This window comes from Diceros bicornis, chromosome 37 (assembly GCF_020826845.1).
Source record: "Diceros bicornis minor isolate mBicDic1 chromosome 37, mDicBic1.mat.cur, whole genome shotgun sequence".
Classification (NCBI taxonomy): domain Eukaryota; kingdom Metazoa; phylum Chordata; class Mammalia; order Perissodactyla; family Rhinocerotidae; genus Diceros; species Diceros bicornis.
Window position 1 is genome coordinate 18,005,217 of NC_080776.1, and position 24,790 is coordinate 18,030,006.

At 39.5% G+C, this 24,790-nt stretch overlaps 1 protein-coding gene across 1 annotated transcript in view; it reads right to left on the reverse strand.

Moving 5' to 3' along the window:
- The window catches only part of PID1 (phosphotyrosine interaction domain containing 1), a 220,782-nt gene that overhangs the window by 112,711 nt on the left and 83,281 nt on the right, over positions 1-24,790 (reverse strand). The window contains exon 2 of the mRNA XM_058533143.1: positions 8,016-8,162. Coding sequence (XP_058389126.1) covers positions 8,016-8,162 — 147 coding nt within the window. The remainder of the gene's footprint in view (positions 1-8,015; positions 8,163-24,790) is intronic.

The following is a 24,790-nucleotide window of genomic DNA, read 5'->3' on the forward strand; positions in this document are numbered from 1 at the left end:
TGACATTAGTCCAAAGGTTAAGCTTTAATGACAAATCTGATTCTCTAGAGTAAAAGGGACATTTTCAGCCACAGCCTCACAGTGTGTGGGGCACCAGGAAATAAATAGTTTGAAGGTGTCAGAGATCCCCAGAGAATCCCTCAACGGGGCAAATAGCTCTACTGTGCCCATCAGGCATGGGAAAGAGTGACCCTATGAAGAAGTCTGTGATCCTACTCAACAAGCATTCAGGCAGAATGATAATCTACACTCTAAACACTTTTATCAGCTGAAGTGAAGAAAATTCCCACTATGAAAAGATTTTAGCCATCAAATAACAAAAGTGAGCTAATGAAGGATAAAGAACTTTGCTGAAGCTACCACAGCTATCAGCAGGAAGACCAAAGTACAGAATTCAAAGTCATAAATTGGGACTCATGGCCAAGAAGTTTACAATAAAACCACAAATAAAATATCCTTTCATGCTAGATACCACAGCAGTAGCATAAGTAGTCTGCATCTCGAACACATATGCAAAGACCAGTCTTAAAACAATATAGAGGGGCTTCAGGTATCCCTGGGGTTATATCCATTTTCTCCCCTGACGCCTCTGAGACTTGAACATGGTGTCAGGGGTTTGGGCTCTGTGAGTAGGATGAAGAGGGAGGAACGAGGCTGGGGACAGTGTCAGTGCCTGGTGGGGAGGAGGAACTTCCGGGTTTCATAACGCTCCTTCTCCAATGATTCTTCTTTCTCCCCCTGGTCCTTAAATATTAGAGGTGGGTGTGTGTTTATAGGTGTAAGTTTGTGTGTGGATGTTCCTGTCTCACTCCTTCCTCTTCTCACGGCCCCATTCTCCTTGAGGGACTACATGTCTGGGAAACTCCAGATCCATATAAGGAGGTGTCCTTTGGGCGTCACCCACTGGTGGTCCACAGGCATCACAGATTTTGCAAGTTTGCGCTCATTATCTTTTCTGAAATCCTGCTTCTCTTGCTCTATCCTAACCTTAGATAACAGGTTGCCAAATTAGAAACCTGGAGTGAAAAGCCTGAAAAGGGGGCTCAGGATTTGTCCAGTGAATGAGAACACCCTCCACACCAGAAAGACAAAGGCCCCTAAATGCAAAGGCCAAATCACGTGGGAGCTGATGGTCAATCAGAACTGCCTGCAAGAGGGGCCCAAGAGAGTAGCCTGTACTCAAACTGAGGCTCATCTTATCTGTGCAAAAATATTCTCCATAAGTGTTCAAGGGAATGGGCTGGGCTATAACACAGAAGAAAAAGGCACCCCGTGCTCTGCAACCTGAGGACACTCTGCATTTTCCTTAACGGCCATGGTTCTTCCTACAGGGTGAATGTGTCCCCCTCCAGGTCATTAAGCATGCATAACTTTTTTGTAGTGGACACTCTCCTGTTGCCTCTCTAGCATCTCTTACCATCTTCTCTCCTGTTGGAATTTGCAGATTCGAAAGCAAATAGATTGCAATGATTTAAGCCAACTCAAGTTAGGTTTTCTGTTATTTCAACCCAAGCATCCAAAACCATTTTGTCTTTGTGTCCCTGTGAACACCTGGAAGATGCTGAGAGTGTGCAATATATTCTTGTGGATAAAGAAAGAAATGAAAGAAGAAAATTAGGAAGGAAGGAAGCGGGGCAGGGAGAGAAGGGAGAGAGGTAGGAGGGGAGGGGAGAAGAGAGTCAGAAAATATACAAATCGACAAAGAGCAAAAATTACAGAAAAATAAAATCTTGTGTTTTAAACAACAGATGTTAGCTTATATCATGTTTTACCTCCCTACATTTGGGGAGACAAGTAGACGTGAATGTGCTTTGATCTGTTTACAGGGAAGTCTGAGAAAGAATGAAGAGAAAATAAATTAGAATTAAATATCATCCACTCTGAATTTAGAGGAAAATAACCAATAAACACCATGGGACTGAATCTTACCTCATAGGTCACTATTTATTATTCTATTTGTTTTCTGTCTTGATACCAAAATCAGAAACGTATTTTGCAAGGAGAAAGTCTGCATAATTGGCATAATTGGATTCATGCAATGCCCAAAATAACCCACGCCAAGAAAGGGCTGCAAAAACACATTCGATGAGGATGACAACACAATATCATCAATGTTTCTCCCTTTTGTTAACGGGTAAAAAAATGGGCCTTTGGCAAAAAAAATGAGAAAATATGACTATGTTTCTAATTAAATACATAACCGATCAAATAAACACAAAGATGTAAGTGTATAAAATAGATACAAATGATGCTTATTTTAAATATATTTAAATTCAAATCAGGAGCTCTTATCATCAGATAAGTGGGATCACTGGGATTCACTTCTAAGACTGGCCATTTTACACATGTGAAAAATGGTAGGATTTGAGGACTGTCTGCCAAAGCTTCAGCTCAGAAACCTCTCTTCTCTGTCCCATGAAACTATAAATCAACCACATCTTTTCTGAGAGCTAAGGGATTACGACTGCCACTCTTGAATGCAAAGAACCTCAAAAAGAGTAATAGGAAAATTGTTATTGTTTATGAATAATGATCTCCTTCTTGGACACTAGATTGTTCAATGGTTTCTGCCCTCATGAATGGGAAGAGGACAGCAAGGACTTTTAGATGGGGCTTCACACGATGCCAGGCGAAGTGACTCACTCAGGAGGAGGTGAGATTTGGAAACTAGAGCATCCTAAATGAGGGCAGGCCCAGGTGAGGTGCTGGCGGGGCCCACAGTGAAGGGTGAAAGGACAGAGGCAGTCGGACACTGACCAGGCTGCAGAATGAAAACACGGGCACCCTCAGCATGGGGCAACGAGGAAATGGAAAGGAAGGGGAGTGGAAAGAAATATCACATGCTCAATTAGCCCTACTCACTGCCAACTCCCAAAGTTGCCTGGTAGCCATCAGGAGCATCACCCCTGGAGACCATCCCTGAAGACCGAGCTCAGGACTCTGGCTCTGCCCAGCTATACTGCCAATTACTCACTGGGTACCCTGGGACAGGCTAATGAACCTCCTTATGCCTCAACTAGCTTATCTGAGAAATGGGGCTACAGATGGCACTTGAACCACTGGGTCATTGTGAGAACTAAATGGTTCTATACCATGAGTTCTTACTTATTGTATTAATAAACATCAACTCCTTATTATTATCATTATTTCTGTGTTATTAGTACTTTACTACTATTTTTTTTTTACCATCATCATCACCATTATCACCATTTTGTAAAGGCTTTGAGAACTTTAGTGAGTAGCCCAAAGGGGGTCAATCCAAAACAAGACAGTGCTCCCTGTAGCATAAGGTGGCATACACGGCGCTGTCTGCAGGGCAGACATCTGGTATGGAAATTACGGAGCCCAGTTCTTGCTTAGACGTCAGCCTTCTGGTCAGCTGTGTGGCAAACCCATTGTGACCATACAAGTGCCAGCTAGCCACCACATACCATTTTCCACCCCATCTCCCACCTCCCCAGGCTGTATATCCATTTATGTCACTTAACATTGGTTTTATCACAACCTCAAGCTCCAAGTACGGTCCAGACACCACTTTCATGTAAATCACCTGGTCTAAAGCTTCTGCACAGCAAAGGAAACCATCAACAAAACGAAAAGACAACCTAACAATTGGGAGAAGATATTTGCGAACCATACATCTGATAAGGGCTTAATCTCCAAAATATATAAAGAACTCATGCATCTCAAAAACAAAAAACTAACAACCCAATTAAAAAATGGGCAAAAGACCTGAACAGACATTTCTCCAAAGAAGATATACAGATGGCCAACAGACACATGAAATGATGTTAAAAATCATTAAGTATCAGGGAAATGCAAATCAAAACTACAATGAGATATCACCTCACGCCCATCAGAATGGCTATAATTAACAAGACAGGAAACAACATGTGTTGGAGAGGATGTGGAGAGAAGGGAACTCTCATACACTGCTGGTGGGAGTGCAAACTGGTGCAGCCACTATGGAAAACAGTATGGAGATTCCTCAAAAAATCAAGGATAGAACTACCATATGATCCAGCTATTCCACTGCTGGGTATTTATCCAAAGAACTTGAAAACACCAATGCGTAAAGATACATGCACCCCTGTGTTCATTGCAGCGTTATTCACAATAGCCAAGACTTGGAAGCAACCTAAGTGCCCATCAAGGGACGAATGGATAAAGAAGATGTGGTATATATACACACTGGAATACTACTCAGCCATAAGAAACGATGAAATCCAGCCATTTGTGACAACATGGATGGACATTGAGGGTATTATGCAAAGTGAAATAAGTCAGAGGAAGAAGGTCAAATACCGTATGATTTTCTTCATTAAGTAGTAGATAATAACAACAATAAACAAACACATAGAGATAGAGATTGGATTGGTGGTTACCTGAGGGGAAGGGGGGAGGGAGGAGGGCGAAAGGGATAATTCGGCACATGTGCGTGGTGATGGGTTGTAATTAGTATTTGGGTGGTGAACATGATGTAACCTATGCAGAAATAGAAGTATAATGATGTACACCTGAAATTTATACAATGTTATAAACCAACGTTACTGCAATAAACAAAAAATTAAAAAAATAAATAAAAATAAATCAATAAATAAAGTGCAGAATCTTGTTCAACACCACTAAGCTGTGTGCCTGAATCAAAATCTTTGGAGAGAAGGTCCCAAAATCTGCCCTCCAGGGACTTCTGATACACACATCAGTTTCAGAAGCACTTGTGGTTTATTTATTTGGGCACTCGTCTTATTCCTTCTACTGGGCTATAAGTTTCATTACCCACAACACCTACTTTGATTCCTTTCTTCACAAGTCCCAGTATACAGTAGATTTTCAATGGCCATTAATTAAATGTGTGCTAACAACCCGAAGCCACCGAGGATTCCATCATGCCAGGCAGGAGAAGAAAGGCGTGACAGGCCACCATTGCTGCTGCAAAATCGGACACAGCATCTGAGACTCCGAAGAGCTCCAACAAGGGTCCTGGGGGGAGTGTTCTAATGGTGTGCAGCGGGTTGTACAGTTAAATAACTCCACTCGAGAAAAAAAAAGTGGCAGCAATAGAGGAGAGCACACAAAGACCCAGCTGCCTGCAACATGAATAGCCTGGCAGGGCAATCCCATCAGGACCCACGGAGAATACAGATCAGAGGGAAATGAGAAATCTGAGATGAGCCAGGGCTTCAACAGTGCGAACCACGATCCATTCTCTGTTCCCTTTTCCTTTGCTTCCTCTACCTCTCTCTCTCTCCCCAAACCCAAAGTCATGCAAACACAACCTGAGAGCTGTTAGGTAAAAAACAACTAGCACTGTGTGAAGATGGAGGGTCCTGTACACTGGCCCTGCAGCTGGGCCCAGCTACATGTGCTCATTATTCCTGGCAGGCGTGAGCCCGAGAGAGAGAGACAGAGAGAGAGAGAGAGAGAGACAGAGAGAGAGAGAGGGAGAGAGAGAGAGTTCCTTCTGCAGCTGCCACTTTGTGAGCTAAGTTACTCACAAGAATCATAGAGGAAACACTGCACTTTGTTCCTGCGGATGATTGGAAAAAAATGGGGGAGGTCTGGAGATTCTTAATAGAAATTCCGAGGCTCAAAAATCTAACTTTATTTTGTTTTTTAACAAAGGAATATGACTCTGAACACAAATGTGACACTGTCCTTGAGAATTAAAGACTGTAACTCTAGTACATTAACAGTTAAAATTTAAATGTATAAAGTGTATTATAGTATACAATTTAAAGAATGATACATGGGAGGTTTTCTTGCTTCAAATAGAATCATAGAGCTGGAAAGTACTTCAAGGGGTGTTGGCCCACATCCCTGATTCCAGGATTATGATTATCTATGCCTGGAAATAGCCTCTTCAAGATTTCTAGGGATGGAGAGTTCATAAATTTTTTATAGCCTGGTGGAATGTGTTTTTCACCTTGAATCAGAAGCTCTTCCCTTTGTCCAGCTGAAATCATTGCTGATTTCCCTCTGTCTAGCTGGCTCCACAGACTGACGCCAGGGCACCCTTCATTCTCTTTGGCCTGCTTTTCTGAATTTTTTCTATTTTTTTTTTTAACGTTCTTTTAGAAGTAAAATCCATGATCACGACCTACGGTGGTACACAGAAAAAATTACTCCATGAATCTTGAACCCTTTACTCCTTTTCAGAAAAATGATGGTTTTTATTCTCCTAGCAAATATTTCTCTGTCTTTGTCTCTTTTTACATATATATATGTGTGTGTGTGTATATATATATATACACACACACACACACACACACACATCTCTTTCATATCTGGATTGGATTGCTAGCTCTTTTTATTCTGTAACTGCATTTTTTTTCTCTCTCTCATTTAAACATACTCTGTAGACTTTATCAAACTAAATTCTCCTTATACTTGTCCCTACTGATTTCATCTTGCTTTTGAGGAGTCGTTTTCCCCAACAGGAACAGAATTCAAAATGACTTTAGGAAATCTCTAAAGCATGTATAACCTCATTTGATCTCATATCACTTTTGAATTTAATGAGCATTTTTATAATTCCTTTATATCCTCAATTCACCAAAAGCATTGCACACAATGGGACCTAAGGCCCGTTCTGTGGATTCACTATCTCCCAGCTGAGGCGGAGCCGCCGGCAACTGCTCTTTGGAAGCTGCAAGTTCACCTTAGCAGAGGTACCATTTAAGATTGCTTTTTAAAATAGAGTCATATAACTAACTCCCTTGCCTAAATCTCTCTATGGTTCCCATAGTAATTAGAACAAAATCTAAACTTGTTGCCATGATGTCAAGGCTCTCTACACCTGGACCCCCGCCAGACCCCACCACTCACCACAACTTTCTCAACTTCCCCGTTACACTGGCCCATTCCTTTCCATTCCAAAACATACCAACACCGTTTCCACCTCAGAAAATTAGCACTCCCTGTTCCTTTTGCCCAAAAGATTCTTCCATAAGTTCTTCACAGACTGGCTTTCCCACCAGCCAATGCCTGTTTACCTGTATTTTCTCCTCCCTCCTCCCCCAACAAGCAGTTAAACCCCATAAAGATGCTGATGGGTCTTGCTCACACAGCACCCCATGCCAGACAGAGAGTGAGCCCCCAATGAGTATTTGTGGAATGAATGGACATGTGTGAGGTCTTGTGTACACCACCATCACTCAAGATTACTGTAGGCTCCAATCTGACCACAGCTATGCAAGAACTGGGGAGGGGATGGAACATTCTGGCAAAAAAGATCAATGGATCTTTGCTTCCCTAACCTGGGAAGCAATAAGGAAGGGATGTATCTGCAAGGTTATAAAAGAAACCCACATGCAAATATGCATTTTTATTTTATATTCACTACTGAAAATAAATTTCTGATGACACAATATACATATGACATGTTTTCTTTGTTCCCTCTAAACCAATTACTATATTCATCAACTCATGTAAAAAATATCATGTGAGACAGAATCCAAAAGCTTACCAAAATTATGCATTTCATTTCTAGTTTTCTTTCCATGTCAGCATTACAGTTTGCATAAATGAAAAATGCTTTTTATAATGGATTTTGAGGCATGAACATTAGTATAAATTTTGAGAGCTGAAGCAAAACAAAAATGCAAAATTACCCCCAAAAGACCCAGAGAGTACAACTGTTGAGAAACTTGTTTTGTTTTTTATTCTTTAAGATATGTTTTATCCAGATTCCAAACACAAAGGGAGGAATTATCATTAAGGACAGAACTTTTCTTGTGAAGCCCAATGTTCCATAGGGCTACAGAAAATATGGTGAGAATACTATTTTATTCACACACACTAAAATTTATGTCTCCACTGTATAAACCAGGAAGCATGCTATATCATTAAGAAAAATAAAGTAGGGTATGGATTCATACTACCATCACTCAATGAGCTTATTTTGTTCTCGCTTTATATTTTCACTCTTTAAAAAGGTGAAACAAGTGCCTTAAGGCTATACATCCTTTTGTCTGTCCCACCAAGAGGACCCCTGCTGGCCCCATGCCACATACCTTGCAGCCACTATGAGTCCTGGTCTTCATCAGGGGCGTGGTGGTGCACAGCTCGATGGCCTCGGGCTCATGGAAGATGACTGCTGGGAGAGGTTCCTTTTTCAGTGTTAGGACATTCAATTTAGACTTCAGCATGGTCTGAAAGTGCTGCAAAGCAGAAAAAAATAAGCCAAATACAGTTAAATCATTTGGAAATATACGTGGTGCAAGTGTCCATCAAACCCAGTAGCAAAATCTTTGTTTTATTAACTGTCTTACTAGGGGAGGCCAAGAGATACTTAGCAAAATGGAGGGAACAATATCATCATGACACTCTCAAAATGAAACTGTGGGGGACAGTCAACCCTATGCAGATACCATGAATATATGGGGTCGTGGTAGAGTCACCTAGGACCTTGGTCTGAGAAGTTCTTCCAAGGTGATACACATAGATGAAATTCTAGAGATGTAATCCATGCTGAATTCAGCTAAATAAGTGAAGATGTTTGGAAGACAATGTTACAAGAGCTATTTTGGGGAAAGTCTAAGATAATGAAAAGAAGAAGAACTGATGAAAAAGAACACAAGACTTATGTTCTCTGCCTTCCCCAGTTCGGCCATGCATTGGCTGTAGAACTTTAGGAAATTCACTACTTCTCAGTTGACCATTTTATCTACTGTCTCAGTCTGGGACCCTAGGTAAACGTCCAGTCTATATGCAACTTCTGTTGGCACTAGTTTTGAAATCCGCCCAGAATATGTCCAGAATCTAACCATATTTAATCACTGCTACCCATACACCCAGTTCAGGGCCCATCTTTGTTTGGTCCATTATAGCAGTTGCTCCCAGCACTTCCAACCTTGCCCCCACACACAGGATTGACACAGCAGCACAGAAATCCTTCTAAAATCTAATTATGGCATGCTATCCCTCTGCTGAAACTCCCCCAAGTCTTCTCCTCTTCTCATAGAAAAATTCCAAGTCCTTACCTTGACCTTCCAGCCCATGCATGATTCAGGGACTTGCTGCCTTCCTGATATCATCTCCCACCCCCCACCCTCTCACTTACTTGGATCCAGCCACAGTAGCCTCCTTACTCTTCTGAGAATAAGGCAAAGACACATGCGCCTTGGAAACTGTGAGCACGCTACTCCTGCCTTAGGCATCTGAAGCCCTGCTACCCCACCTTCTTGGGCACCTTGATCAAATGTCACCTTATAAGACAATCCTTCCTTATCAACATTATCTAAAATAGCACACGTGCACACACACACACACACACACACACACACACACAGAGCTGGCTTCATGGGCATGCAACTTGTGCGGTCACACAGGGTCCTGTGCTCAGGAGAGCTCCATGCTTGGTTTAACGCTCTTAGTTTAATGTCACCATCTTGAAATCCTTCATAACTTTATCTTTGGACTTGTGTTTTGTAAGTCTGATGGGTCAATGGAGTACACGTGTGAGTCGAGGAGATACACACAATCTGTGCATCCCTCGATGTGTATGAACTCACCAAAATGCAAAGTGAGTACAAGGCAAGCATGTAAAGTCTATGACCCATAAGTAAGCAGACGCACTAACAGCCACAAGAGGCCACTCTTTAGAACTAGAACTTGCTCCAAATGCAGAAAGAAGTCAGCTGTGTTCTAAGAAACATGAATTATCAAGGAACCCTGTCATATCCTTTTCATTTGCATGACTTTCCTGAATTAGGCAACATGCTGAAAATGATAACACAGAAGGAGAAGGACAGATAGGGCAACCACAGCTCCTCCTCCTTCCAGTGCCTCCTCACTAATCAGTAAACCAAAAGTAAGGTGTTGGCAGAATGTGCATGTTTTAGAAGTGAACTAAAAACAGGTGAGTTCATTCTGTGGTGTGTTTCCACTGTTCCGGTAAGAACATTCAAATGCACGTGTGAACCAGGAAACGCAAATTGTGTAATTTCAATGATTCAGCTCATATATTTGTATTAAAAGTGGGCATTGCACAATATAATGATAAATGGTAAATTCATGTTAATAACCTTAACTTTTTCATTTTTCTTTACTTAGGACAGTATTAAATAGCAAAAAAACAAACAAGCAAACAAACACAAAACCACCAGAACTATTCCATAGAGAGATTCATGGAAGAAAGGAAAAAGCTTTGTTATAGTACTTTTAATGGCAAGCACTTTTGAAATAATGGACAGCAAATTTTCATTTTGCACTGGGCCCTGCAAATTATGTAGCTAGCTCTGCACACATATACACTCATCATGTCTATTCCCTTCCTCCGCTTTATTATTCTTATCGCTGCTATAAAATTACATAGATATTTTGTTTATTTTTTTGTCTGTCATCTTCCACTAGAATATAAATACCTTAGGAGAAGAAACTTTTATTCAATGAAGTATCCCAAGGACCTAAAACAGTTTCACATGTTCACATAGACTCTACTAGAACTCCAACTGGCCACTCTGATGGTCAGTTTTATGTGTCAGCTTGGCTAGGCTACCATGCTCATTTATTCAAGCAAACGCTAATCTAGGTGTTACTGTGAAGGTATTTTGTAGATATGATTAAAGTCCATAATCAGTTGAATTGAAGTAGAGGAGGTTATCCTAGATAATCTGGGTGGGCTTGAGTCAATCAATTGAAAGACCTTAACAGGTGAGCTGAGATTTCCCTGAAGAAGAAATTCTACCTGTGGCTAGCAGCTTCAGTCCACGCCCGAGAATTCCAGCTCACTCTTCCTGACAGCCTGCCCTAAGGATTTCAGACTTGCCTAGCCAGCCCCCACAACTGCATAAACCAATTCCTTCAATAACTCAAAGTATATATCTCCTACTATATAGGAGGAGACATCTGCTACTATCTAATTCTGTCTCTCTGATTTAACTCTGACTGATAGAGCCACCTTTTAGGTTACAAAGTTGCCAGCCCTGATACTTTTTTGAATGAGAGAGAGATTTTCCCTAACATTTCCCAGTGAGTATTGATTTGTATTTTTTAAAAATGTAAGGGCAAGTCTTCATATTAATCTGGAAGTTTCTGCCCATGTTCTTAATTGATCCCAGTCCAACAGAGGGTGTGGGGTTGGGGGTTGCAGAGAGGTCTGGGAGGAGCAACATGGATCACTGAGAGTGAGAGCCGAAGTTGGTCTGCCTCTGTGGGAAAGCAACTGAGGCCACAGGATGAAGAGGATAAAGGGGAGACAGGCTCAGAAGACGAGGGAATGAACAAGTGGGGACACTCTCCGGTGGCTGCCATTTTGCAAGGCATTATGAGAGGCACATGAAACCACAGCTCAACTCAGCCTGACTCTTGCCACACAGTAAGTTCCAGAAGATGGCACTAAAAGTGACTCTATTCTCTTGAGGGTTGAACAACCTCACTGCCCAGAAGTTCTGAGACTGTCTTCCTGTCTACATCTTGGGACCAAATGTCATAGCTATTGGTTCAGTCACTAAGCACACAGAGACTGGAAGTTGCAGACTGGCACACACAGGCGCCCTTGATCACTTGGCTGGGGAGCCAAGTAAACAAAACAAACATTTTAAAAACCGTAAATTGGGGATAGGAAGATAATGGAGTTCAAATTCCAACTTTAATACGATGTATTTTGTAACCACAGCTACCTAACTCTTCAAAGCTTTGGCATCTCCAGCCAGCCAGCCAGTGTGTGCCATGCATTCACTCACCAATCCATTCCACACACCTTTACTAAACACCGACATTCAGCCAGAGACTGTGGTAGGCACAGCTGGAACAGAAATCAAATGTTAGTCTCTGCTTGGAAGGGTTGCTCACAGTAGGTGGAGACTGTTAAATCAAACGACAACTACGAATCCATGAGAGAAGTTCGTCAGAAGAGCTACAAAGAGAGGCTAAGGCAACATTTGAAAGTGAAATAGGGAAAATGATTTCTTTTTTTAAAAAAAAAGGATTTTTCTTCTTTAATGGTTTTGTCCTTTTTGCCCACTGTGAAAGGATGAAGGTAAAGAGGGAAATAAAACGTAGATTATTTGATGAATCATTGAGTCTACAATAGTACATTTATTTGTTGAAAATTAACATTTTATGTAACTCTGAGTTGCTCTTGTAAATCTCCAGGTGGTAGAAGTGTTACGGCTATAGCCACATTTGATAAGAACATTCTTCTGCTCCCTTTGGCGAAACTTCTCCACTACTATATGCTGCTTTGTGGAATGGGGTTGTCAGTCACAATTCCCCGTCCCCTGATATTGGGAAAGAATATGACACAGGCTGACCATCTGAGTACCGCATGTCCTTGGCCAAAGGCATTGGTTCTGAGGAAACAAGATTGGCTGAACAGACTCCTCTGGGAAATTGACAAATGGGGTTGTTAGATGGGGGTGATGTAAGTACAGAGCTGCTGCTGACCTTCTCATGTGCCAAAATCAGTCTGAGAATGAGACCACACAGAGACAAGCAGAGCTGAGAAATAGAGAGTCACAGACTTGACATCGCTGAACCCCTGGATCCAGCTGCGTCTGATTCAGACCCATCTAGGGACTTACCAAGAATATGAACCAATACATTCCCTTTTATTCTTAAGCGTGCTTGAGTAAGGTGTCTGATCCTTGCAACTAAGAGTCTTGCCAATACAAATTACTTCTTAAGGAAAAATCATCTGAAAATAAAATGGAGCCGCTAATGAAAATTTTAAAAGGACTGCATAAATGTTACACCGCAGAAATGAATACAACATTACCTTTAAAAAAAAAAGTGAATCTTGCACTTAGTTATTTGAACAGGCTGAGCCTTAACGATAAAGCACCAAATAATAATCTCAAGAAGGTATTATAGTCCCCAGGTCATTCACGTCTAAGATAAAGCCCTCTGAGCTACTGCCAAAATGAGATTAATTCTGAATCTCAAGAGATAGTCAAATACTTCCTTGCAAAGACACCCAATTCGGGCAGCAAACGCTCTTGCTGAGCAGCAAAGACCGAGGTGTTACTTGCACTTGCTGTGTCTCCATTTTCTCGTTTGTCAACTTTATTTTTTCTTCGGTCAAACTTTTTATTTTTTTTAATTGAAGTAACATTGGTTTATAATATTATATAAATTTCAGGTGTACATCACTATATTTCAATTTCTGTGTAGACTATATCATATTTACATGCTTTGCTGTGCAGAAGCTTTTTAGTTTGATGTAGGCCCATTTGTTTATTTTTTCTTTTGTTTCCCTTGCCTGGTCAAACATGGTATTTGAAAATGTGCTGCTAAGACTGATGTCAAAGAGTGTACTGTCTATGTTTTCTTCTAGAAATTTTATGGTTTCAGGTCTTACATTCAAGTCTTTAATCCATTTTGAGTTAATTTTTGCATATGGTGTAAGATAATGGTCTACTTTCATTCTTTGGCATGTGTTGTCCAGTTTTTCCAACACTATTTATTGAAGAGACTTTCATTTCTCCATTATATGTTCTTGGCTCCCTTGTCAAAAATTAGCTGTCCATAGATGTGTGGGTTTATTTCTTGGCTCTCAATTCTGTTCCATTGATCTGTGTGTCTGCTATTGTGCCAGTACCGTGCTGTTTTTATTCCTACAGCTTTGTAGTACATTTGGAAATCAGAGTATAATACCTCCAGCTTTGTTCTTTTTTCTTGGGATTTCTTTGGGGTCTTTTATTGTTCCATATAAATTTTTGGATTCTTTGTTCTATTTCTGTGAAAAACGTCATTGGAACTTTGATAGGGATTGCATTAAATCTGTGGATTGCTTTAGGAAGCAGGGACATTTTAACTATGTTAATTCTTCCAATCCAAGAGCACGGAATACCTTTCCATTTCTTTGTGTCTTCTTCAATTTCTTTAAACAATCTTTTATAGTTTCCAGTACACAGGTCTTTTACTTCTTTGGCTAAACTTATTCCTAGGTATTTTATTTTTTTTGTTGCAATTGTAAATGGGATTGTATTCTTAATTTCTCTTTCTGCTACTTCATTGTTAGTGTATAGAAATGCAACTGATTTTTGTACGTTGATTTTGTATCCTGCAACTTTACTGTATTCATTTATTATTTCTAATAGCTTTTTAGTTAGGGTTTTCTATATATATAATCATGTCATCTGCAAATAGTGACAGTTTTACTTCATCTGTCAACTTTAAAATGTTCTGTTATGCCAGGTCAAAAATGATATTGCTTGTTCTCTGCACGGACAAACAGGTGCAATAAAGACAACGCCACTTAAGACAACATAATCCAGCAGCATTATAAAAAGGCAACAAAAGAAAATCTAATAGAGGAGTTTGGAAAAGCTACAGCTTCCAAATGAAAGATGCACAGAGTTCCATAAAGAAAATGTGTGATTCATTCCTAAAGAAGGGAAGTGAATAGTGTTGTAGAAAATTAGAGCACTGCCCCGGACAAATTTAACAAAGCCCAGCCTCTGCATGTGGCGCTTTATGCGCGATCCTAAAATAGAGCCTCTAAATCAAGCCCCATTATGTAGATGGGGTAATCGCCATGCCCTTGTTACAGTTGGCGCTTCCTACCCCTATTCAGACACTAATCTCTGACAGTTTAGCAGGCGAGGATTTACATATTTTACCAAGTCAAATCGGATGTATCTCACCTTTGTACTGATACTGTATCCAAAATATAAAGCATCTTTGGAAGGCAAACCATGCTTCCTCTTTTTCTAAGATAACTGGAATACTACGCTGACTCAAATGAAAGCGAAGGCATTAAGGTTTTAATCCCTGGTTCATCCTTGCATTTTGAAGGCTGACTATAATGGTCAGTTTTAACTTGCAAATGACCGATTTAGTAATGCCCTAATCAAGCTTAAAAATAGTGCAAATGTTCTCCTTAAGAGAACCACAAGGAACAACCGGGTGAATCAAATTAACAGAAAACTTCAGTACCCCAAACAAATGTTAATTTGTACAAGTTGGCAAAAATCAGTAGGACTCTGGCATTCCATTCATAATCACACTTTATTTTATTACTTTGGAGGTTTGTAAGAAATAATGGAACTCAGTTGTGGTTTTATTACATTTTATACCACTAGTTTTTAAAAAGGTATATTCAGGCCCCAAATATGAGAAAATAAACAATCGTGACATCCTTTTGTGACCTTTAATAAGATCTTTTGCTTATCATTTTTTATGTAAATTCTCAGATTTCTGCTTTTAAATATTTATTCTAGCATTTTCACACACACAAAAAATAAAACCAAGAAAAATATTTTTCTCTTAAATAAACAGGAATGATTTGTTATATGATTAAGAATAATTATATGAGTGAATAAAAAAATTTTACTTAATTAAATTCAGCTTTTAATTAAACATTTTTTAATGCAAAGGATCTTGTTTGTCCGTTTTTGTCCTTTTAAAAAGTAAAACAGAGGGGCTTGCCCAGTGGCGTAGTGGTTAAGTTCACGCGCTCCGCTTTGGTGGCCCAGGATTTGTAGGTTCAAATCCTGGGTGTGGATCGATGCACCACTCATCAAGCCATGCTGTAGTGGCATCTCACATACAAAAAAATGAAGGAAGATGAGCACAGATGTTAGCTCAGGGCCAATCTTCCTCAGCACACACACACAGAAAAAAGTAAAACAGAGTTGGATAGTCTCCTCAAATCTAGCACAAGTATACAAAATTGCACTATTTGATTTCAAAAGTTAATTTTTTAATGCAGTTTACATTGATCTGGTATTTCAAGAAAAGAAAGAAAGACCTACACCAAATCGACATTAACTTTCTTGCTGCAAATTATCCTAGTACCTGCCTTACTCAAAAAAGTCACAGCTTAATTTTAAAGGCCTATATCCAGACACTCATAAATTTAAAAGGCTGTCTATATCTATTAAAGTGATAGCTATTATTAAACTAACTGAAAATACTTGTGTTCACACATCCATATTTATTCACGCAGTTTTAATTATGGGAGCATTTCTTTTGAACATCACAGATTCTCTCAAGAGATCACGCAGGAGAGGAACAAAAATAACTCCACATCCACAAAGTATGTAAAAAGCCCCCAAGGCTTGTGAAAGGTTCACTCAGGGGAGTGTATGTGTATTTGTGTGTGTGTGTGTGTGTGTGTGTGTATTCATTTATTTATTTATTTTTCTTACTGATCTGAAATAGATATACATACATGCTCTATTCCTAGTTTAAGTAGTTTCTGTCATCTTCTATTTTTCTATAAGTTAATAAACAATTGATTGTTAAACACAGGTTGCAAGCTCTCAGCCTGAAGGTATACTTGGCCTATAAATATGTTTTATTTGATTCACAGACTGCTTTATGGTTAAAATTTGAAGAAGTATTCAAAAATTGAGACATATATGATTAAAATTTGCGTTTCCACTTCTCTCACAAGATCAGAAGAGCTGCAAAAGCTACTTGCGTTCCCACAGGGAAACAATTAGCTCCAGCTGGTTGTTGCAACTGCCCTTATTTATTTAGGCATTTTCCTCTGCAATTCACCATAATCCCTCTTTCCTCCACTGCCAGCTTTCTCTTCTATACAGTCATGCATCACTTAACGACAGGGATATGTTCTAAGAAATGCATGCATCATTAGGCGATTTCATTGTTGTGTAAACATCACAGAGGGTACTTACACAAACCTAGACGGCATAGTCTACTACACACCTAGGCTCTATGGTACTAATCTTATGGGACCACAGTCGTGTACGCGGTCCATCGTTGACTGAAATGTTATGCAGCGCGTGACTGAACTAAATACCAGCAACTTTTTTGTGTGTGTGTGAGGAAGATCAGCCCTGAGCTAACATCCATGACAATCCTTCTCTTTTTTTGCTGAGGAAGACCGGCACTGAGCTAACATCTATTGCCAATCCTCCTCCTTTTGTTCCCTTTTTCTCCCCAAAGCCCCAGTCGATAGTTGTATGTCATAGTTGCACATCCTTCTAGTTGCTATATGTGGGACATCACCTCAGCATGGCCAGACAAGCGGCATGTCAGTGCACGCCCAGATCCAAACCCGGGCTGCCAGTAGCAGAGTGTTCTCACTTAACCGCTAAGCCACAGGGCGGCCCACCAGCAACTATTTTTATAGTCATTTTATGCCTTACCAATTTCACTCCTATACATTATTTGCCTGACCCTTAGAGGCATTTGAATTTGCAACTCCTGATGTAAAATGACAAAAACTAAGAGCACAGAACAAAAACTTCACCCACTCATGAAAAAAAATCAAGTACAGCTGAATTAACTCATACCTATATGTACATTATAAATATTCAACTAAGAGAGTGTGAGTGAGTGAATGATTGAGAGAAGTAATAATATGAATAGGTCAACAGGTCTATCTTGTCATTCCACACAATGAGTATGGGCCAGGAATAAGCATTTAGAAATCTATTCTTTTCTGAGTAAGTTATTCCCACATGCCTCTGGTGGTGTGAGTATCTTATTGCACTGAATATAATTAAACTGCGAAAGATCAGTATTTTTGACGTCCACTTTCAATCAAGATGGAGTAACAGGGATCAAACTGAACCCGCCACTTGAAACAACCAAACTGGAAAAAAATTATGAAACAACATTTGGTGAGACACTGGGTATCAGGCAATGAAGGGCAGTGATCCCTGAAAGATGTGAAACAAGTGAGGTAAGCTGTACAACCACCCAGGGGACCACCTTGAGAGAGCTGCAGGCTGGAGTGCAGGGAGGAGAAAAACAGACAGGGCTCAGCAGAGTCCCTGAGCTAAGGAGACAGATGAAAGCCCGGGGAGGCAAAAAAGAGGAGAAATCTGCACAGAGAGAGAACTCTGGAAATCTGCAGAGGGTCCCCTTAAATATTCAGCTGAGGATTAATCAGAGTATGCTTGAAATGAAACTAACCAATGCTGGGAAAGAACCACTGGAAATTAGAGATTAGAGGGCTGGTGCTCACACAGCCCTGCAGTATGGCCTGTTCCCACCAATCAGACTGGAAAAACTCATGAGTCGTAGGGCACTGGGCAGAGTTCTCAAGGTCTAGTCTCAGTGGTAGGAACGATTAGCATGAGACTAAATGCCACTCTGGTTCCACCTGTAAATCTTTAAAAGAAGATCCAAAAGAACCAAAGTGCTTCAAAGAAATTTAACTCAATTCCACAAAAATAGTTGAAGAATATTTATAGGAATACAAAAATATCCAGCAACCAACAAGGTAAAATTCAAAATGTCTGGCATCCAATCAAAAATCACCAGACAAGGGGCTGGCCTCATGGCATAGTGGTTAAGTTCATGCACTCCACTTCAGTGGCCCAGGGTTCATGGGTTTGGATCCCAGGCAAGGACCTACACACCGTTCATCAAGCCATGCTGTGGCAACATCCCATATACAAAATAGAGGAGGATGGGCACAGATGTTAGCTCAGGGCCAATCTTCCCCAGCAAAAAAAAAAAAAAAAATCACCAGACAAGCAAAAGGCAAGAAAATAGAACCCATAATGAAGAGACAAATCAATTAATCAAAACAAACCCAGAACTGACACAGATGTTATAATGACCAGGTAATGGCATTAAAACTTATATATTCCAAAAGGTAAGTAGAGATATTGAAGATATAAAAATATTCAAATTTAATTTCTAAAGACAAAACCCACAATGTCAGAGGAGAAAAGTACACTGGATGAGATTAATAACAGATTTCATTACAGAAAAAAAGACTGGTGAACTTGAAGACATAACAATAGAGGAAATAATAGCCAGAAAATTTCCAAATTTGAGAAAATTATAAATCCACATATACAAGAATCTCAACAAGCCCCAAACACAAGAAATATGAAGAAAATTCCACTAAGGCACATCATAATCAAATTCCAAAATCATAATCAAAGGAACAAAGATAAAGATGATAGCTGATTTCTCCTCGAAAATAATGCAAGAGAGAAAACAATAGAACACCACCTCTAAAATACCAAAAGAAAATTTTAAATGTGAACCTAGAATTCTATACTCAGAATTCTGGGGATAGAATGAAGGTGAAATAAATACTTTTCCAGACATATGAAACTTGAAATAATTCATTGCCAGCAGACCTTTCCTATAACAAATGTTGAAGGAAGTCAATCAGGCAGAAAGAAAAGATGAAAAGATGGATCTGTACAAGGTACTGAAGAGCACAGAAAAAGCTAACTATATGGATTAATAAGTTTTTTCTTACTTTAAAATTCAGTGAAATATAATTGACTGTTTAAAAATTTATTAAAAATAATAGCAATGTGGTATGGGGTTTTAGCATTTATAAAGATAAGATGTACTGCAACACTAGTATAAAGATCAGAAATGGTAAAATGGAAGGATACTATGTAAAGATCTAAAAATATATGTAACATGGTTTAATATCATTTGAAGACAGGTTTTGATAACTTAAAGATGTATACTATAAACCATAAAACAATTGTTTATAGTTATAAAATATAGTATAAAAAATAAACCAAAGAGTTATATATAACAACAAAGAAGGTAAAATAGGTAAAAATCATAAAAGAAGAAGGCAGAAACAGAGGGAAAAGTTAACCAAAAAAAAGATGAGACCAACAGAAAACAAATAATAAGATGATAGATTTAAAATTAAACACATCAACATATAAAATGTAAATGGCCTAAATACCCAAATAAAAGGCAGATATAGTGAGATTCGATAAAAAACAAAACTCCACGCTATGCTGCCTATAAGAAATTAATTTCAAATATAAAAAAGCAAATAAAAACTTATAGACCACAAGGATAAACAGACAAGAACTAAAAATATGGTTGGAGATTTTAATAGTCTCTCTCCAAAATTGATAGACTGAGTAGACAGAAAATCAGCAAGGATATAGAAGATTTGAATAAAACCACCAACCCACCTGACATCATAAATATTTATAGATCACTCCACTCAAAAACAACAGAATTCAAGTGTACATAAAACATTTACCAAGACAGATCAAATTCTGGGCCATAAAAAAACTCAGTAAATTTAGGATTCAAGTTATACACAGTAATAGAAAAATCTCTGTAAAATTTCCAAATATGTGGAAACTAAATAGCACACTTCTAAATAACCCATGGATGAAATAATAAATCAAAAGGTAAAAGAGAAATTATTTTGAACTGAATGAAAATGAAAACATATCAAAAATTCTAGGATGCCACTAAAACAGTACTTAAAGAAAATCTTACAGCACAAGATGCCAATATTAGAAATATAGAAGAAAGCTCTCTATTCAATAAACTCAGGTTCAACCTTGGGGGAAAAAAAAAAAAGAGAGAGAAGAATAAATGAACCCAAAGAGAGTAGAAGAAACCAAATAATAAAGATCAGAGGAGAAATCAATGAAATATAACACAGAAAATCAATACAATCAATACAAGGGCATATCTTCAAGTTCACTTATTCTTCCTTTGGCTGTGTTGAGTCTACTGAAGAGCTTAATAAAGGCCATCTTCATCTCTGTTACTCTGTTGTTGTTGTTTTTGACCTTGTTCTTGTTCCCTGGCAGTTTCATTTGATTCTTTTTATAGTTTCTACTTCTTTGCTGAAATTCACCATATGTTCATGCATGCTCTCCACTTTTCCCACTAGAGATTTTAATATATTCATTATGGTTATTTAAAATTCCACACTTGAGTCATCTCTAGGTCTGGTTCTGTTAATGGCTTTGTCTCCTCACAGTGGATTGCTTTTCTCTTGATGTTTTGTGTGTCTCATATTTTTTTATTGAATTCTGGACATCATGTGCAGTAAACTCTGAGGTATATAGCATTTATACCTGAAATAGACCACATCCTTTCTCCTGCTCAGGCATTAGTGTGCTGTGACAAGTCTATCTAGTCTAGAATGGGTCCGGGTTTGGGTTTTATTGCTTTACCACAGACTTTAATTCCTCTAGCATAACTTTGTCTTTAGGGTGGGGTCTGGTTTGCTGGAAGGTATATCTCAGTATTCCGGCTCCATCCTCAGCTTTCAGACTTCTCTGTACACCTGGGATTCGAGAGGATCTCTCTCTTTAGTCTTTCCCTGCCCCCAAAGGTTGACTGCAATTAATTGATACTAAGTGCTTTCTAGGGCAAGTCTTGTGTCCTTTAGTCTTGAAGTCAGGCTTTCTCAGTGATCTTAACTTTGCTATAAGAGACCTCTACTGGTCTGGACCCAGGGCAGTTTCCTAACTTTCTCTCAGACGCAGGGGATTTTTTTCTTTTCCACTCCACAAGTTACAACGGGTCTTCCCCTATGCCCCGAGGGCAACAGGGTTTGCCACCCTACCTGAGGTCTCAGGTGTGAAGTCTTGTGTTCCTCAGGGGAGAGGAGTCCAGGTGGGACTTCGTGCGTGGTAACCACACTCCTCCTCCAGGCCTATACCATCAAAGGAGGGTTGCTCTGGCCTCTAGCCTGGCTCTCAATCTTTCTCCCAAGCCCCAGTGGCAGGCTGTTTAGAAGAGCCTTTGAGTTGGTGTGAATCCCTCTTGGGTATATAGCCACCATGGCTATATATTCTCACGCTAGTTCACAATTGACCTTTAGAAATTTGCTAATAATTTTAGCTAAATTTTTCTTACCCTCTTGTATTAGAGGGCGTAGACACTCATATGTGGTCTCTTTTTGGAGGCCTTATTTTCTATATATTTCAGACTAGCTGGATATACTATGACCTTGGCTCTTTGATGAGTTCAAGAGAAGTTATGATTTTGTAAATTACCTGGCTTTTTCTCATTGATGGGATGAAACGGAGGCTCTTACCAGCTGTCTACATCCTAAGCACAAGGCAGAAGTCAAATTCATATTTTTAATCAGTTAAAAACTAAGTGAACTGAAGAAGGCTTTGTGTTTGGAAGACACACAAAAATTGTTATGAAGTGCATATTAGCATTATCTGTCATTTCCAAAGGTCCTTTCCTCCAAATCCTGTTTCTTTCCAGATTAGATACTTATGTCTTCATGGATGCTGACTACCATCTGGTTGTGGTTAGCTTCCTATCTCCCCTCTCAGACACCTCCTTTTACAAATGTATTGGCCTATCCTCGCTCATGGATAATGTAGAAACATGAACCCTGAAACTCTCTGCAGGAGGAACTACCCAGAAATACAGAATATTAAGAATAGAAACAACCTTCCAGATGTCCTGGACCAACTCCCTCATTTCACAGATGAAGAAACTGAAGCCCAGAGAAGTGAAGCAACTGTCCAAGGCCGCCCAGAGCTACAGGCTTCCAAGACAGCCAGGCCCAGAAGCCCAGCCATCGATGACTGGTTCAGTTCTCCACCCGGCATGCCATTCTGGATCACTTCCGCACCTCTGTCTAGAGCTGATAAGGTAGCTATTATGTCATCTTTTAGAACTGCATAATGGACCTAATTTTGTAATAAATAGTATAAGGCTATTTCAAAGGCTATTTGAATGTAATGAAATGGAAGGCTTGAGAATCAGAAAAACCTAGGTTCAATCATGAGTCTAAATATATGACTCATCATAAAACAGGACCAATAATTGACATAAGTGTTTGTGTGTGTGTGTGTGTGAGAGAGAGAGAGAGAGAGGGAGAGAGAGAGAGAGAAAGAGATCCACATCTCTCATCAAGTGCTAGGCACTCTATAGAATTATCTCATTTACTTTCCAATAATATTCTAAAAAAAGCAAGGCAGAGTCACTCTAAGGCATTCTGACATCAGAGCCCAGCTTCTCTAACATCCTGCAACATTCCCCCATGATGTACATTAAATACCCAGAAGAGAGAATGGCATATGTACACACACACACACACACACACACAAATTATCTTTATTCTTTCCCTCCCTATTTTCTGCCATTTAAATTTAGACAATCATTTAAAAATGTCTGGAAGCATATATACAAAATTTTTAACCATACCCATTTCCAGGTTGTTGAATTACATGTAATTTTTTTCTCTTTCCTCTGCTCTCTCTCTTTTTGCTAATTTGTATGTTCTACCATTTAAAAAGCCAACTTGTTTTAATTTTAGGTAAAGTTTAACATTAAGTTATCTGTAACTAAAAAGTAGATGAGGAATGGATCAAGTGGATGCCTATCCACATCATTCTTTGATGCACACACGTACATGAGTGAAACACAAGGCAGCCTTTAAAAACCCGATCACAGCAAGTACACAGCAGGAAACACCCCTGAGTGCTTATCTTCCTTCAAAGCAATAATGAGGGCACAGAGCAGAGAATAAAAACAAGAGTAAATACAGTTTTAAAGAACGAAAAGCAGTCAGACAAAACAATGAAAGATTTGGAAACCAAACTAAATGTTATGAGTTTAAGATTTCAAAGACTGTTTCTCGTATTCCCCCCAGGGACTTCATTCAGTCCCTGAGGATAGCGCCAGGGGCATCGTCATGTTTCTATTTGAAAGGCTTGGCTCCATGGTGTCAGTCAATAGCCAGTGTGTGTTATAAACACATATATTTATGTCCACACACATTTGGTTTTATATTCACTTCATTTTTGCTAGACAGACTTCTTCTGCAGGACTATGTTTTGGTTGATGCAGGATTGAACATTACCTTAGCAGGTTGGAAGGAAACTAAAAATAATTTTGTCCCCGGGCTCCAAGTGGTCAGCAAGGTGACATGCCAGAGCATTGGCAAGCCAGAGTTCGCTTTGATCAGGGCTCAGAGGAGAGCACTACGCTGCAAAGTCATCCACAGAGGACAGAGAACTCATTTGCTATACATGTCACTTTTAGAGAGTTAAAAAAAAAAAAGAATAAAAAGTTGTCCACATTAAGGGAGACAGCAACTCTGTTTTGTTGACGTTCCTCTCAATTATGATCACACCTATAAAGGCTTTTCTGAAACTCCTCACCTCCCACCCCAGGTGGAACTAACCTCTCTGCCTGCTTTATGCCTGCACTGTACCTTGTACAATAATCAGTGTTTTCATACTGCCTATAACACCTGAATGTACTGTTAATATGCTGTCTCTTCTTCATATCCCTAGTCCCTAGCAATGCACCTGACACAGAGTAGTCACTAAATGAATACTGAATGAAGAAACGAATGATTGAGTGAAGAAAAACACTATTGGAATTAAAAAGCAATGCCTTCAAACTAAACACACACCAGTCACACTATTCTCATCTTATCTCACTCCCTTCCATTCGTTGACACCACTACCTGCTACCATCAACCAGACTGCTCCATTCTGAAAATCACCTTGGCAACGAGCTCTGGTCCAAGTCTACAACGACAAATATCCAACCTCACTAGCAGGATGCCAACAACTCTCAGCCACGAGGACTGTGACTAATGGTCACACTTGTGTTCACGGAAATCACATGAATTTCCCTGGAAAGAAAGGGCTCTTTGCCTGCAGCCCCATGGGAAGCAACGTGTAGGAGATGTGGGCCATCTCCCGGGCTAGTCTCACCAAACTACAACAGCAGAAAAGGCTCATTACCACTGGATCCTGGCATAGATGGCAAACCATTTCAATGAGGAAAATGATTCCCTTTTGAGTAACAGCCAAAAGGTCCAAAGATCTGAAGGGTTCTCTGCCCTCTTCAAATGGTTTGAGAATGGAATGTCCTCCTAACCCAAGGGAACCCACAGGCAAATGTCAGATATTAATCAATGCAGCATACGTAAGAAAACAAGCAAAAAGTAGGAAGAAGAGAGGGAGGGAGGGGACAACCATTTGGAAAAGACTTTGCCAAAAAAAAAAAAAGAAAGAAAAGAAAAGAAAGTGTATTGCTTTCCTTTCCTAGGACTGCTATAAATAAGTACCAAAAACTGGGTGGCTTGAAAGAACAGAAATTTATTGTCTAACAGTTCTGGAGGCTAGAAGTCTGAAATCAAGGT